This window comes from Balaenoptera physalus, assembly GCF_965194825.1.
Source record: "Balaenoptera physalus genome assembly, chromosome: 7".
In the NCBI taxonomy this organism is placed as follows: domain Eukaryota; kingdom Metazoa; phylum Chordata; class Mammalia; order Artiodactyla; family Balaenopteridae; genus Balaenoptera; species Balaenoptera physalus.
The window spans coordinates 106,897,867-106,914,540 of NC_138886.1; the positions used below are offsets into that span (position 1 = coordinate 106,897,867).

Sequence of the window (16,674 nt, forward strand, 5' to 3'; positions counted from 1 at the left end):
GTGTCTACCTCTACACTCAGTCAAATACATTAGAATTAGGTACAATCCCATGTTTCCATGACAGTGTAACCAACCAACTCCAGCACATGAGATTGAGTTGGACAAAGACAGATCTGAACCAATTATGATTTCCTGGCACTGGTATGAATATAGAAGTGACAAAAGCAAAATGCCCAGAGGAAGACTGGATGTAGCTCAATGATCTGTGTGCTCACCAGACCTACCGTTCCCCAAATAGAGTCTCACCTTTTAGCTGCTCCTCACTGAGTGGTCTCTGAAATTTTGAAGGCTTCAGAAGAGATCCCACTTTATTTTTAGATCTGCCCTAGGATGAGTGTTTCTGATCTTCCATCTCTGCAATCTTAGCTGGAACCAGGGAGGCCTCTTTCCTGCTTCATCCTGGCCACCCCCATGATTGGGAACCAGCTCTGAGGTTGGCACCAGAAAGCTTGGGTTTTATTTCTCTCAAATAAATTAACCCCAAAAAATGACACATAAATAGAACATTGAATGAGGCAGGTAATTGCAAGGCTTCCCCTGAAACACAGCCATTTGCAAACCTCTATCAAATGAGAATAGAGAATTTCCCTGGAAGAAGAAGAGAAGGCAGGGGTATGACCTAACTCTGTGCCTACAATCTGGATTCCAATGGCACAGGTCCCACCTCTGGCTACCTTTTTCTAGGGACCTGAGAAGTAGAGTCTAGAAACTATCCTGGAAACTGGAAATTATCCTGGAAAGTAGCCTGAGATCTTCTTTCCCCAAGAAAAAAGCCAAAGGCTCTGTCCCTGCTTATGGATATTGATCATGTTGATTAAGGGGGCTCTAATCCACTGTTGTCATAAGGTATCCTCACACAGACCAAGGCTCTGGGCTAGAAGAGGAGATATCTCTATCTATCCTACAACAAAGCAGGGAGTCTCTTGCTCTCACTGCCATTTACTGTCGCCGGTCAAAACCGTAGTGGTCCCTTATTTGGAATTCAGACTCAAAAACGGAGATTTGCTCAATAACTGCCCAAATGCCTTGGAGTAGTCAGGCACTGAGAGAAATTAACAAGCAGAAGTTTATCCAAATGGGATCATGAACCAGTTCTTCAAACTCAAAAAAAAAAATAAAGGAACTCGGAGTCAAATGCATGAAGCCTGAATACGATTTTCAGAGTGTCAATGGTATAAAATCTGATTATCCATGCATGACTCTACTTTATACCCTTTCTAAAGTCATGTAAACCAGTTAATCATAGTAATATGAAGTGGGGTTAAATATAGCCTTTCATAGCAATCTATTGTACGTAAGTATTGATAAATCCCTACTTCTCCACTCTGGGCTGGTTCTGGACCTGAGACCCTCAGTGGTCAAGAATGTTATTAAACTGGAGACCTTCCCTGGAAAAGGACGATGAATAGGAGAAGGAGGAAGAGGAAAAGGATGAAGAAGAACAGGAGGAAGAGGAAGAGATGGAGGAGGAAGAGGAAGATGAGAAGAAGAAAAAGAAGAAAAACTGTTCCTGGTGGAAGGGATCCTTGTTAAATACTCAAGAGGCTGGTACCTCACAAGCAGGTAGAAAAAGAAAAAGCAGTGAGATAGAGTCTAAAGACAAAAGCCTTATGAAAAAGACCAAACCCACACCTGGACCTAAAAAGCCAGGATCTACGAAATAAGGAGCCAGGAGTGGCCTGGCTGAGTGACCGAGGGAGGGCCCAAGAGGCCACAATGCAGAGTGGGCCTTCCTGAGGGTGTGCTGCGGGCACAGGGTATCCCCCCACCCCAGACCCCTCCATCTGGGTCTGAATGTGACAAGGGTGTTGAGGGGTCTGAGGGTGACACAAAGTCCCCTCACTCTCCATTCTCCAGTTTCAGCAGAACCAGGAGAGAAGAGCCCAACCTCATGGCTACAAGACATTTCCTTGGTGGAAGGGGAGTGGAGTGGCAATTTTTTTATCACAACAAATTAAAAGGTGAAGAAACATGGATAAGAAAAGTTATCTTTAAGACAATGATGATCATATTTGAAGGGTCTTTAGAGAAACACTCTTTTAGGCTCTTTGAGAAACTGACCAGGGAGGCCTGTTTTGCTGCCTTTGTTTCCTCCTGGCAGATTCCCCTGTAGCCAGCCAGACATGAGCTCACTCCAAGAGCTGCCCACTGCCGTAGATACTGTGCTGTTGGTGCCCTATTTTCTTTGACATCACCACATTGCAGGTTCCTTCCACTTACCCCTGTGCCGTGTACATTGCCTGGCATAGGGTAGGCTCTAGGTAAGTATTTGTCAAAGGCCATTGAATAGAATGACGTGCCTTTATGCATCTTGTCAGTAGTAGAAGTTTCCTCCTAGACCCTCACTCTGCAAGTCTGGCTGCAATTGGATTCTATATAAGCCTGTCCCAGCTGGTCAGAGATCACCATCAAGCTGCCCATAAATGGAGTGCCCTGTTGGATACCCCATGTTCTTGGAAGTATTATAGTTCTTCATCTTCCATGGTGACCACCCTATACCCTGTTAAATTTCTGACCACCTTGTTTACAACCCTTCCTTCTCCTCTGACTCCCCACTTTACCACCATTCTAGGTTCAATGCCTATACGGATGGAGAAAGATAGATAGATAGATAGATAGATAGATAGATAGATAGATAGATAGATAGATAGATAGATAGATAGATAGATAGATAGATAGATAGATGATAGATAGATGATAGATAGATAGATAGATAGATAGATGATAGATAGATAGATAGATAGATAGATAGATAGATAGATAGATAGATAGATAGATAGCACTTTGGTCTTATTACTGTAGAAAAATCAGAAAGAATGAGAGGTGCTACCCACCTCCTCTTCCTCTCAAGAGGGTAGGTAAGGCTTTGAGTCCTAGAAACTGTGCTTCTTTTGCCCACAAAATAGGGTTAAAAGATCTTTATTGTTAAAAATCATGTGATCTCGAAGACCAAAAGACCAAAAAAAGAGTTGTCTGAAAAGAGACTAGTACCAGGGCTTGGGATTGGGACAGGAGAGAGACAGTAACATGACACAGGCAGACCTTAGAGAAGGTTGGAAAGATTACAAGACACAGAGAGTTATGGGAGTTCTGGGAGTAGGAAGGGTCTATATCCTGCTCCCTTGCATGCTCGTACGAGGTGTCAGGACCTCAGAGAGCAATGCCTCTGTAGGCTGCATCTAGGTGACTAGAACTAAGCATGGGCCTCAGCAAAGGCTGTATGTGGCAGCTTGCACAGAGGCAGCCAAGCTTCAAGGGACTGTGTGGGCTTGAAAATTGGACAATGTCATCTGAACTAAAGACCAGAAGGTGCCCGGCAAATACTCTGCACTTTTTAAGATTCTATGACTCACACCTCAAAGAAGGCATAGAGCCGGGGGAAAGGAGCCCCAGTTGTGGCTAAGACTGGATTTTCCATTGGCCTGGCAGGATGTGGGCTCAGAATAAATAAGAGTTAGAGGGAAGAAAACTTTCTTTATATCTCACCTTGTAAGTAGAGTAAAATTCATCCTTGTGCTGCCCTCCCAAGCAGCCCTGTACAACCCAGCTTGGCCGGTCCCAGACATTCCAAGGCAGATCCGCCTTTAATATGCATGAACCAACGCTAGTTAGAAGTTAATATTTCATGGGTTTCCCTTACTATAATGTGGCTTTGCAATGTCAGAGTTTCAAAGCTTTGTCGTGAATGCTGTCTACCAACTTCCCAAGGCCCTCAGCTCTGAGCAGGCACTGAATGCTCAAAAGTACCCCCCTATTTCAGCCACCATTCTTGCTACAAAATTGCAAGCTGCAGCCCTCGGAACAGCTTTGTTCTGTCCATGTATTATTTGTCATCTGTAAGGACTGAATCTGATATGTGGTTATAAAGTAATGAGACTGACTTTTAAACAAATCACAGATCTTATGAATCCAGATGAGTGCTGGCCTTCAGTGATGTCACCCCCGGAGGCTGGCCACACACTTACAGCAATGAGGCTACCACTCCAGGCACCAAGACTGGAATTTCTCTATGGAAATTGCCTGCAGGGACAATTAGCCAATTACAGAGGAAAATAGAAAATCAGTCCCACCACTGGGTGGCACTAATGGCTCTCAAGTGTGGTTCATTGTTTGTGTGTCAGCCTCCCCTGGTAGCCCGTGTCCTCCTCAAGGTCATGTGTCTCATCCAACATTGCATAGCCCAGGCAGCGTACAGAACCCAGTACAGAGGAGGTACTTCATAAATGCTTGGTGAATAAACAATGGGCTCTTCATTGGCCCAGTGATTTTTTTTCCTTCCCCCTTTTTCCATCTTCTCCATTAGATGCTTATTTTTTTTAATCCATATCCTCCTTTTCTTGCTGCATAAGTCACAACAAAAAATACCTGGGGGGCTTCCCCAGTGGCGCAGTGGTTGAGAATCCACCTGCCAATGCAGGGGGCACAGGTTCGATCCCTGGTCCGGGAAGATTCCACATGCCGCGGAGCAACTAAGCTCGTGTGCCACAACTACTGAGCCTGTGCTCTAGAGCCCGTGAGCCACAACTACTGAGCCCACGTGCCACAACTACTGAAGCCTGCTCACCTAGAGCCCGTGCTCTGCAATGAGAGAAGCCACTGCAATGAGAAGCCCGCGCACCGCAACGAAGAATAGCCCCCGCTCGCTGCAACTAGAGAAAGCCCGTGTGCAGCAACGAAGACCCAACACAGCCAAAAAAAAAAAAAAAATACCTAGGGAGGGAGCTAGAATTGACCACAGAGCACAGAGGGACTGAGGCTTCTGCATCCATCAGGATAGGCTAGACTATGTCATAGTAACCAGCAAACCCCAAATCTCAATGGTTTAAAATGGTGAAAGTTCATTGCTACCTCATTGTACAGGTACAAAGTGTAGAGGTAAAGGTAGGGGGCTCTGCTTCATGTAGTCAGTTGCTTACCTAGGCCAACAGAAACCACCCTACTCTCAGCAGACACTTCAGGGTTCATACAGTACAGGAGGAATGACAAGGCCAGAGGTGTTCACCCCAGAAATTAAATTCCCTACCTGGAAATAACATAAGTCCACCCACAGCCCACATGGCCCACTGGTCTCATGACCTCACTATAAGGAAGGACAGGGAAAAAACTGTCATCCTCCTACGTGCCTGGAAGAAGAGGAATACAAGATCAAGATAAGGGTAAGCATTCGAATTCTCTACCACATCTGGATGTCAGCAAGAGCTGATCAATGAACACATCAAGTGTGGTACATCATTACATTAGTGGCCCCTCAGTGGATCAGGCCCCCCAGAATCTATTCCTTTTCTTAGTTCACCCTCACATTGACTATGAACGTGGCCAAGTTACTTTCTTTGGCCAATGGGACATCAGCAAATGTAATGCAAGCCAGGGATTTATAAGTCCTTGCACACCGAGCCTTGCTCTCTTGAAATGCCGCCACTACCCTGTAGAAAGTCCAGACTTTCTGCTGCAGAGGCCACACAGAAAAGAATAGAGGTGCCTCCGTTGATAGCCCCAGCCAACTGGAAGATGTGCACGAGGCCATCTCCATCAGCCAGCTCCCAGATGAACTGACAACTGAGTATAATAAGCATATGACTGAACCCAGCCAACACCGTGTGGGACAGAGATAAACCAAACCATCCAAGCTAAGCCTGCCCAAATTACTGAACCACAGAAGAGTGAGCAAATAAATGGTTCTTGTTTGAAACCACAAAAACGTGGAGTGATTTGTTGTACAGCGTTAGATAACTGCTAATGCAATTCTTATCTAGAAGGGGAGTACTGCCATAACAAAAATCTAAAACATGTGGTATTGGCTTTGTGACAAGCCAGAGGATAGGAGCTGGGAAAGCAGTGAATAGATTGTCAGCAGAGGCTGGAGAAATGGTGAGCAATCTTTTAGTGTATGCTAAAAATATAGTGAGGAAATTGTTACTAGGAGTTGGGAAAAGGACAATCTATGTTAGGTAGTAGCAGAATCATTGGCAAAAATGTTGCCTGCAGTAACTTAAAAGATATAAAGTACCTAATGAACTTATGGATTTTGCTAAGGAAATTTCTTGACACAATGTTGATGGCATCAACTGGATGCTTCCAGTTGTATGTGGTAAGATACCACCAAAGAGAGATAAGCCGAAAGAGAAACTGTTCAGGGCTTCCCTGGTGGCGCAGTGGTTGAGAATCTGCCTGCTAATTCAGGGGACACGGGTTCGAGCCCTGGTCTGGGAAGATCCCACATGCCGCGGAGCAACTGGGCCCGTGCACCACAGCTACTGATCCTGCACGTCTGGAACCTGTGTTCCGCAACAAGAGAGGCCACGATAGTGAGAGGCCCGCGCACCGCGATGAAGAGTGGCCCCCGCTTGCCGCAACTAGAGAAAGCCCTAGCACAGAAACAAAGACCCAACATAGCAATCAATCAATCAATCAATCAATCAATCTTTAAAAAAAAAAAAAAAAGAGAAACTGTTCAATATTCAAGCATATTTTAGGAGAAATGTAGAGAGCCCAGAAATTCCTGGTTTAGAAAAGTTTAAACTGTTTTTCATCCCTAGTATCTCCAGCCAGGCAAAGATTCTCAGATAAAAAGTGACCTCAGCATAAAGATCAAATCAGGGGTATGCTTGTAAGACCTCTGAAAGGAAGTGCCTAGGAGACCCTCTCGACTAGATAAAAGGACTTCTGGGAATCTTGAGGGCATGGTCCCACAGCAGCTTGATATGCTCAGAGAGAGGAGTCTGTCTAAAAAAAAATTATGGATAAAGTTTTGAGGGCATAAAGTTAATCCCGATAAGATTCCTAGTAAATGCACAAAAGTTTTAAGAGAGTTTTATCGATGAAAGCATTACAAGGTTCAACTAAAAGTGAAAGAGATCATTCAAAATGAAAAGAGGCCACTGGACCTCCACTTTCTGCAAGCAGGAATCAGACTGAGAAGGCTACTTAGCTACATACATGCATAATTTCCTATGTGAAAGAAAATACATCTCAGAGGGTGGAGCTAAGAGCCCAGAGGGAAGACCTAAAAGCCACAGAGAACAATTGGCTAGGTATCCCTCCCAGGGAGCAGAATCGGGCCCTAATCAAGGAACATTTTCTGACCCTTATAGGGGAAACCAACATGTGAACAGCTGGACTTCATAATATCTGTAAACTAGTGACTGCTATGTGGTTCCCATCCTATCCATTTTAAGTAAGAGTGGCTGTAGGGTCTATCCAGTTCCTTTCTCATTACTGTGTTTTAAGGGTGAGGGGATAGAATATTTATCTTTTAAGTTGAAGGTCTCTGTATCAAGAGAAGCTTGGTGCTTTGTATCCACCTAGAGGGGTGGGATAGGGAGGGTGGGAGGGAGATGCAAGAGGGAGGAGATATGGGGATATATGTTTATGTACAGCTGATTCACTTTGTTATACAGCAGAAAGCTAACACACCACTGTAAAGCAATTATACTCCAATAAAGACGTTTAAAAAAAGAAAAGCTAAAAATAAATAAATAAATAAATAAATATAAATTTTTAATAAAAAGAGAAGCTGCATCTGAAAAGCCATACTTGAGAAGTCTTATCTACATGATAACCTGGTGCAGATCATCAGATAATGGACTTCCAGCTTGATGTCATAATGAGATAAAACTTTGGGGGGCCCTGGGAAGCGTGAGTGTATTTTGCACATGCCAGGGAGTGATTTGCTGAGGCCAGGGGATAGACTGTCGTATCCTGTTTCTAAAGATGGCCCACTTCTTCCACCCATGCAATGTGACTCTGCAGCTCTTTCCATTGCAATGTGAAACCTATTTCTCCACCCCTTGAATCTCAGCTGGTTCTGTAATTTGCTTTGGTCAATCAAATGTGGCAAAAGTGATATTGTGTGACTTCTGAGCCCTGGCCTCAAAAGGCCTAACAGCTGCTATCCTCGTCCTCTTGAAAAGTGACTGTCACCATGTAAAAGAAAAACTGATCATCCTGCCAGGAAGGGAGAAACCATGTAAAGGAGAACCAGAAACCCCAGCCAAAAGCCCTAGCTGGGGACCTGTGAATGAGACAGGCATGTGAGTGAATCCTTCTTGGGACATGCAGCCTCCATCGAGCTGCTGGATGGCTGCAACCACAAAAGTAACCCCCAGCTAAGCCCAGTCCGTATTTCAGAACCACGAGCAAATAAATGATTGTTGTTTTAAGCCAATATTTTTGACATGGTTTACGTACAAATAATAACTAGATAATAATAACTAAAATATCAAGAAATAGACTAATAGTTTAGTTAGTGTATCTGTGCTATATAAAAGCCAACTATTCATAAATAAACACTTTATAATACACGGTCTTATTTGACTTCCTCCCTGATTTGTGTCATAGGTGTTATTATCTCTATCTATAGATAAAGAAACAGAAGCTCAGAGAAGTTAAGTAACTATTCAGGGCCGTGCAGCCTGTAAGTGAACTAGGACTCAATTTTTCCAGTTCTAAAAGCCAGGGTGCTACTTGTCTTTTAGTAGTTCAAAGTCCTGGACCAAGAGAAAGGGCATCTGTGGAGACACACTTGAGGAGCCTTATCTGCTTCTGAACCTGATGCAGATCACGAGATAATGGACTTCATGTCTGACGCCATAATGAGAAATAATTTTTTGTTATACCACTGGTGCCTCTTAGATCCTACAGTTAGATAACTTCAACATAGTCTAGAAATTCAAACCCCTAGACCTTGAAGACTGGAATTAACAGCTTATCTATGGGCAGGTAGACAAGCATGGAGAGGCATGGAGTAGACAGACGTTAATGAGACCAAGCACATCCCTGCTTCCAGGCCTTTGCGCTTGCTCTTTCCACTGCATGAACCACTCCCCATGGAACCCATTGGGGCTTGAACCTTCCCTTTCTTTAAGTCTCTGTTCTATGTTGCCTTGTCTGTAGGGTCTTCCCTGGCTGCCCCAGACAGACCCATGCACAATCTATTCCTCTTTCTGGTTTGCTTTGCTCCACAGCACTTACCACCCTCTGACATGCCATTTGTTTTACTGCTTTGTTTATTTATTTGTTGTCTGCCTCTCCCCGACAAGGATGGAAGCTCCATGAGGATAGGGATTTTCATCTTGTCTTACCAGTGCATCCCCAATGCCTAGAACAGTTCCTGGCACGTGGTAGGTGCTCTGTAAATGCGTGTTGAATGAATGAATACATAAACAAAATAGTTTTCACCGGCTCAGTAAGAAAGTTTAGTTTAAAGATGTCTAAATTCTAGAAGCTTCTGTCTGAATATCTGTAAATTCCCTGGCTCTCTGTGAATTCTGTTTTCTGTGCCTCTTGTGAAATCAACCTTCCCTCAGCCTCTGAATTCTAAAGGAAACTGCTGACCCTCTTGGGATCCTAAGAAATGGGGCTATTCAGTCCCAATTCTCCCAATGTCCTGACCCCAGAATTTCAAGATACTCATTCTTCCCTGTCTTCCTTTTCCCTTTTCCATGTGCTTTCCAGGGAGTCCCATGGCCACTGACTCAGCTCTTCTCTAACAAAAGCTCATGTGTGCATATAGAAAGATATACAAAATGAAGTGATGAAAGGGGGAAAGGTAGAGGTTTCCTCACAGGTTCCAAGCAATGAACGTGGAGAAATGAGCATTCTGAGTGCTTTCCTCCCATAGGACAGGTGGAGCTCCTTGGAAAAAGAGTGTGGGCTCTTGAACAGACCCTGCCATAACTGCTTGTTTCTACCCCAGTACCTTTGTTTATGCTGTACACACACACACACACACACGCACACCCCTATCTGAAATACCAAACTCTAACCCCAGATCAACCCCATATTTCAGAACACATTTATTCCTTGCTATTTATTCTTACCACACTAACATTGGTTTTTCTCCTTCGGAATGCTACAGCATTTATGGTCCACAGCAATCTATATTAGTCAAGGTCCCAGCAGGAAACAGATGTCACAGTCAGCTGGGATGTTTAAAGAGATGTTTTATAGAAGATCTATTTACAGAGGTGTGAGCAAGGGTTAAAGGAACTGTGTTATTCTGGGTCCTCTGTGAAGAAGATGCCAAGACAAGATTAAACTTGCAAGGATTTTTTAGGGGAAATATCTATGAGGGGAAAAAATGGGTAGGGGTCCAGAGAAAGCTGGAAGAACAGTCAGACCATGATGCAAGTTTGACCCTAAAGGAAGGCCAGAGGAATAGAATGTTGGCTAGAAGTATCCTAAAGGATGATACAATCTGAGGAAATTGTAGGAGTCCTCCAGCCAATGTCGGTCATCAGAGGATCTTGTGTCTCCCAAGAATGGACCTTCCTGACTATACCTGCGACACTCATTCATTGACTGGGAGCAGCCCATGGGAAGTGGAGCCTCAGTGCAAATGTGGTGGCGGACTTTACAACTAGCACCCTTAGTCATTAGTGCTCCCTGTAGTTGGAGGTCCGCAAGGCTTATTCTCATGGTCACCACAGTCTATCCCTTCCACCAAACAAATCTATTTCTCCACAAGATTTGGGCAGCAGCTCCCCCATGGTTCCAGGGGGCCTTTTTTCCTGAGGGGGAATCAGAAGAGGGAGGTTAGCAGGGTGAACTACTGCTCCCATCTTTGCAATTGACTGTGGGGTCAGAACAAATACCACCCTCTCCCTGCTCCACTACCCTTTTTTAAATTTTCCTCAACCTCAGCTATGACTCATCAAGATTTTGGCAGGTCTTGGTGGCTTCCCTGGTGGTGTGACCCAAACCTTCGTTCCTGAGGGTTATGAACCCATGATAATCACTCATCTCAGGCCAGGGAGATTGCATGTGTCCATTCATACTTACAATGTGGCAAAGGAGCACAAGGAGAGAGCCAAGTGGATCACCCGGTGTGTTAGTCAGCTCAAGCTGCTTTTAACAAAATACCACAGACTAGGGGGCTTAAATAATATAAATTTTTATCTTCTCACAGATCTGAAGAGTGGAAGTCCAAGATCAAGGTGCCAGTAGGGTTAGTGTCTGATGAGAGCTCTCCCTTTGGTTGTAGACAGCCGCCTTCTTGCTGTTTACTCCCATGGCTTTTCCTCGGTGCCTTCACATGAAGAGAGAGAGAGCTTTCTGGTGTCTCTTCTTATAAGCATAAGAGTCCAGTCAGATCAGGACCGCATCTTTAAGACCTCATTTAACCTCAATTACTTCTTTAGAGAACCCCATTTCCAGAGACAGCCACACTGGAGGCTAGAGCTTCAACATATGGATTTTGGAGGGACAGGTTTAGTTACTAACATCTGGATTCCATGTGTATTCTTTCCTGCCACTATTGTGTAAAAGCAGAGCTGCATCTTCCTGCTGGTCAAAGTCACTTGCCCCTGTAAGTGTAGTGACTCCTTTCCTTGCCCGTTGTCTCTGGGCAAAATGAGTCTAATGTGCCCTGACAGCATCTGCAAGTTGTAGTTCAATGGTACACTTGTTGTGACCCATGGCAAGTGTTCACCTCTTCAGCAATCCTCCAGCCCTGCAGAACCCAAAGTTGCAGGGACAGGGCATATAACATCCCCCCATGGGTCACTTGTATGATGGTAAATGTGGCCACCCCTGCTGCTACTCCTTGGTTCCTGGACCCTTGAATTCTTATCGTAGACGGAACAACTCATAAGAGTCACTAATTTAATAAATACTCTTCATCTTGAATGATGGCATCCAATCGCTTCAGAATGTTTCCTCTAAGCTAGGGCTTCCATTGTACTGATAGAAGGCTATTCTAGTGTTCCATGAGGATGGCTGCCTCTGAGTATGTAGTATGTAATAAAACAAATATATCCGCTAGCCATGGTCCCAGTCTCACACTTTCTTCAATGTGAAGTAGATCTTCTGATTGTATGTTGCACTGTGTGGGGTTCCATACCTATGGATCAGGCATTCTATAAACACCTAGATAGTGATGCTGGCTGAGGTTTTGCTGGTAGGTAAGGCAAACTCATACCAGCAAAGATATTTATCCTTGTGAGAAGGACTCACTGACCCTTTCAAGGTGGAAGCAGGCCAATGTAGTCAACTTGCAGTTAAATGGTCAATTGGTTTCCTTGAGGAATAGTGCCAGGATGAATTGGTTTCTTCTGCTAACAGTTGGGACATTCAGAAGCAACAGTAGCTAGATCAGCCTTGGTAGGTGGAAGTCCATGCAGTTGGGTCCACACATATCTTCCTCTCTGATACTGTGGCCACTCCACTTATGAGCCCATCATACCAGCCATCAGTGGCTGATGATGAAGGCTGGCTAAGGTTCACAGAACAAGTCATTTGATCTACTTGGTTATACAGTTGATGGCGGACACTTACTTGTGAGTACAAGTGCAATACAAAAATCTTCACACATCATGCCCACTCCTACATGTCCACCACTTGCCTCCACCCCAGACCTCCTTGCCTGTGTTCCTCTATTCCTTTTCTTTTCTGACCCCAGACCAGGCCATTAGCCATCTGCTTTGGGCCACTTTTCCTTTCCTACAAAGAAGATGATCAGGTACACTGCTTGTAGTTCCACTGGGAAGACTTTGCCCTCTCTACTGTCTTTTAGGGCCAACCCTAAATGTGGGAGAAATGCAGCTGCTGTCAATTTTGACTTGCACACATGTACTGAGTTAATCCATCTGTAAACCAAGCTCAGGCTTTTTCCTCCTCTTCCATCTGGTCATAAGTGATTCTCCTCTATGGCCATAAGCACAAGTCAGAGAAAGGCATTGATCCAACTGTAGTGGGTGACAAGCAGGTCTGGGCTACCTAAACTTGCAGGTTAGTCATGCCCTCTGGTCGTACTAGGGCTCAACCTTAGATGTACTATTTCCACACCACGATGGATGCCTGCTGGGCCTGCCTGGCTTTATGGCTTGGAGGTCTGACAGAACCCAGCTCATAACGGGCAGTTCCAGATGCATTGTCACTTGATGATTATGGCCAAGTACTCTGTTTCTGTCAGGTTACAGTAATGTGCCAAGAGCTATTTCTCAAAGGGTGCATAATTCTCCACTGCAGACAGCATGACTTTGCTCCAGGATCCCCGGGGCCTGCATTGTGATTCTCCCACTAGAGTTTACCATAAGCCAAGGTCACCCCACCTACCCTGCCCTCCTCCAGCCAAGTCTCTGGCCCCTTTCATCTTATTCATTTATCTCAAGACTCTATGCATTGACTTATATAACATTCTATTAGTTTGCTGGGGCTGCCATAGCAAAGTACCATAAACGAGCTGGCTAAAACAACAGAAACTTACTGTCTCACAGTTATGGAGGCCAGAGGTCCAAGATCAAGGTATGGGTAGGGTTGGTTCCTTCTGTAGGCTGTGAGGCAGAATCTGCCCCATGCCTCTTCCTTAGCTTCTAGTGGTTTGCTGGCAATCTTTGTCATTCGTTGCCTTGTAGAAGCATCACCACAATCTCTGTCTTTATCTTCACATGGCATTCCTCCTATGTGTGTGTGTGTGTCCAAATTTCCCCTTTTCATAGGGACACCAGTCATTTTGGATTAGAGGCCCATCCTACTCCAGTATGACCTCATCTTAACTAACTACATCTGCAGCAGTCTTATTTCCAAATAAGGTCATATTCTGAGGCATCAGAGTTAGGACTTCAATATATGAGTTCTGTGGGACACAGTTCAACCCATAATAAACATCTTGATGTTCTCTCCTCATTGAACACCTCTCTCTGATGCTTCCTTCCTCCTGGGATGAGGATAACTGCCTCCTACATCATCCAAACACTGCCATTCTTTGAATTTGAACCACTCAGTTGGGATGGTAGTGTGCATGAGGCCCAAGAAGCAGCCCTCCCACTGACCCTCACATACTCACGACAGGCCCCGCCCTTGCCAGACTCTCTCAATCTCAAGACAACAGGGTATCCTGAAGCCTGTCACTCTTCCTGACTTCAGCACATCCAATTCCCCACTGAAGCCCTCTCTCCAGACTTGACTTTGACACCACATTTCACATTTTCCTCACCAGACAGAGTATGAAAAGGCACTTTTTAAAGAAGCTGTGTCCTCCCCAAGAAACACTGACTGGACATAGCTGTGAAAGAGCCCAGATGACTTCAGGACCCCAGATTCTCTCATCACTCTCATCAGGCCTTTGGAAACTCCCAATTCTACCCTGCCCTTAAACATCCTTATAAACAAGTAGCACAATATAATAAAGAGAGCACGGAGCTTGGAGCCAGGATACCTGTGATGCAACCAGGCTCTGTCATTTAGCACCCAGGTGGCCTTAGGTGAGTCACTTCCTCTCCTGGTTCTCACCTGTAAAGCAAAGAGGCAGATGAGCGACTATTAGATGATCTCTAAGTTGCCTTCAAGCATGAATGACCTAGGGTTCATTAACCACCAGCCCAGCTGGGGGTTAACTTGTCCAAAGGGAGAGGAATATGTTTTCTTAGACAGGACAGCTTACTTGAAAATGTCCCTTTTCCTCAACATGACTAATTATTAGAGAAATGCAAATCAAAACTACAATGAGGTATCACCTCACACCAGTCAGAATGGCCATCATCAAAAAATCTACAAACAATAAATGCTGGAAAGGGTGTGGAGAAAAGGGAACCCTCATACACTGTTGGTGGGAATGTAAATTGGTACAGCCACTATGGAGAACAGTATGGAGGTTCCTTAAAAAACTAAATATAGAACTACCATGTGATCCAGCAATCCCACTCCTGGGAATATATCTGGAGAAAACCATAATTCAAAAAGATACATGCACCACAATGTTCACTGCAGCACTATTTACAATAGCCAAGACATGGAAACAACTTAAAAGTCCATCAACAGAGGAATGGATAAAGAATATGTGGTACATATGTACAATGGAACATTACTCAGCCATAAAAAAGAAAAAAATAATGCCATTTGCAGCAACATGGATAGACATAGAGATTGTCATACTGAGTGAAGTAAGTCAGACAGAGAAAGACAAATATCATATACTATCGCTTATATGTGGAATATTTTAAATAATAGTACAAATGAATTTATTTACAAAACAGAAATAGAGTCACAGATGTAGAAGAGAAACTTATGGTTACCAGGGGGGGAGATAGATAAACTGGGAGATTGGGATTGACATATACACACTACTATATATATACTCGATAACTAATAAGGACCTACTGTATAGCACAGGGAACTCTGCTCAGTACTCTGTAATGACTATATGGGAAAAGAATCTTAAAAAAAGTAGGTATATGTACATGTATAACTGATTCACTTTACAGTACAACTGAAACTAACACAACATTGTAAATCAACTATACTCCAATAAATTATTTTTTAATATTTTTTAAAATTAGGGAATTCCCTGGCAGTCCAGTACTTAAGACTCCACGCTTTCACTGCTGAGGGCCAGGTTCATTCCCTGGTCAGGGAACTAAGATCCCACAAGCCTCACGGCAAAGCCAAAAATAAAATATTTTTTTTAATCCTTTACATTTTTTAAATTAAAACAAAACTTTTTAAGAAAAAAAAAAGGAAAGAACTTGTCCCCTTTCTCTGAAAGTAATAGTGAAACTGAGGATAGAAGCCATGTTGGTTCATATTTAAAATTCAGGGGGGAAACCTTCAAGATGATGGAGAAGTAAGACGTGGAGATCACCTTCCTCCCCACAAATACATCAGAAATACATCCACATGTGAAACAACTCCTATAGAACACCTACTGAACGCTGGCAGAAGACCTCAGCCTTCCCAAAAGGCAGGAAACTCCCCACGTACCTGGGTAGGGCAAAAGAAAATAGAAACAACAGAGACAAAAGAATAGGGACGGGACCTGCACCAGTGGGAGGGAGTTGTGAAGGAGAAAGGTTTCCACACACTAGGAAGCCCCTTCGCAGGCGGAGACTGCGGGTGGCGGAGGGGGGAGCTTCGGAGCCACGGAGGAGAGCGCAGCCACAGGGGTGCGGAGGGAAAAGAGGAGAGATTCCCACACAGAGGCTCGGCGCCGAGCAGCACTCACCAGCCCGCGAGGCTTGTCTGCTCACCCGCCGGGGCGGGCGGGGCTGGGAGCTGAGGCTCGGGCTTCGGTCGGATCGCAGGGAGAGGACTAGGGTTGGCGGTGTGAACACAGCCTGAAGGGGTTAGCGCAGCACAGGTAGCCGGGAGGGAATCCGGGAAAAAGTCTGCAGCTGCCGAAGAGGCAAGAGACTGTTTCTTGCCTCTTTGTTTCCTAGTGCGCGAGGAGAGAGGATTCAGAGCGCCGCCTAAACGAGCTCCAGAGATGGGCCCGAGCCGCGGCTCTCAGCGCAGACCCCAGAGACGGGCATGAGACGCTAAGGCTGCTGCTGCCGCCACCAAGAAGACTGTGTGCGAGCACAGGTCACTCTCCACACCTCCCCTCCCGGGAGCCGGTGCAGCTCGCCACTGCCAGCCTCCCGTGAGCCGGGGACAACTTCCCCGGGAGAACGTACGGCGCACCTCAGGCTGCTGCAACGTCACGCCGGCCTCTGCCGCTGCAGGCTCGCCCCGCCTCCTCCGTACCGCTCCCTCCCCGCGGGCTGAGTGAGCCAGAGCCCCGGAAGCAGCTGCTCCTTTAGCCTCGTTCTGTCTGAGGAAGAACAGACGCCCTCAGGCAACCTACACGCAGAGGCGGGGCCAAATCCAAAGCTGAACCCGGAAGCTGTGGAAACAAAGAAGAGAAAGGGAAATCTCTCCCAGCAGCCTCAGGAGCAGTGGATTAAATCTCCACAAACAACT

General features: G+C 45.1%; 1 protein-coding gene across 4 annotated transcripts in view; it reads right to left on the reverse strand.

Annotated features, from left to right (window-relative positions):
- Positions 1-16,674, reverse strand: part of GFRA2 (GDNF family receptor alpha 2) — a 329,510-nt gene that overhangs the window by 33,068 nt on the left and 279,768 nt on the right. For 2 of the 4 annotated variants that reach the window (XM_082471294.1, XM_082471295.1), the window contains exon 8: positions 14,156-14,229. In XM_082471294.1, the coding sequence (XP_082327420.1) occupies positions 14,156-14,229 (74 nt within the window). Of the gene's footprint in view, positions 1-10,875; positions 14,230-16,674 lie in introns of those variants that run through there. The other 2 variants (XM_082471293.1, XM_082471291.1) reach the window with 2 other exon arrangements.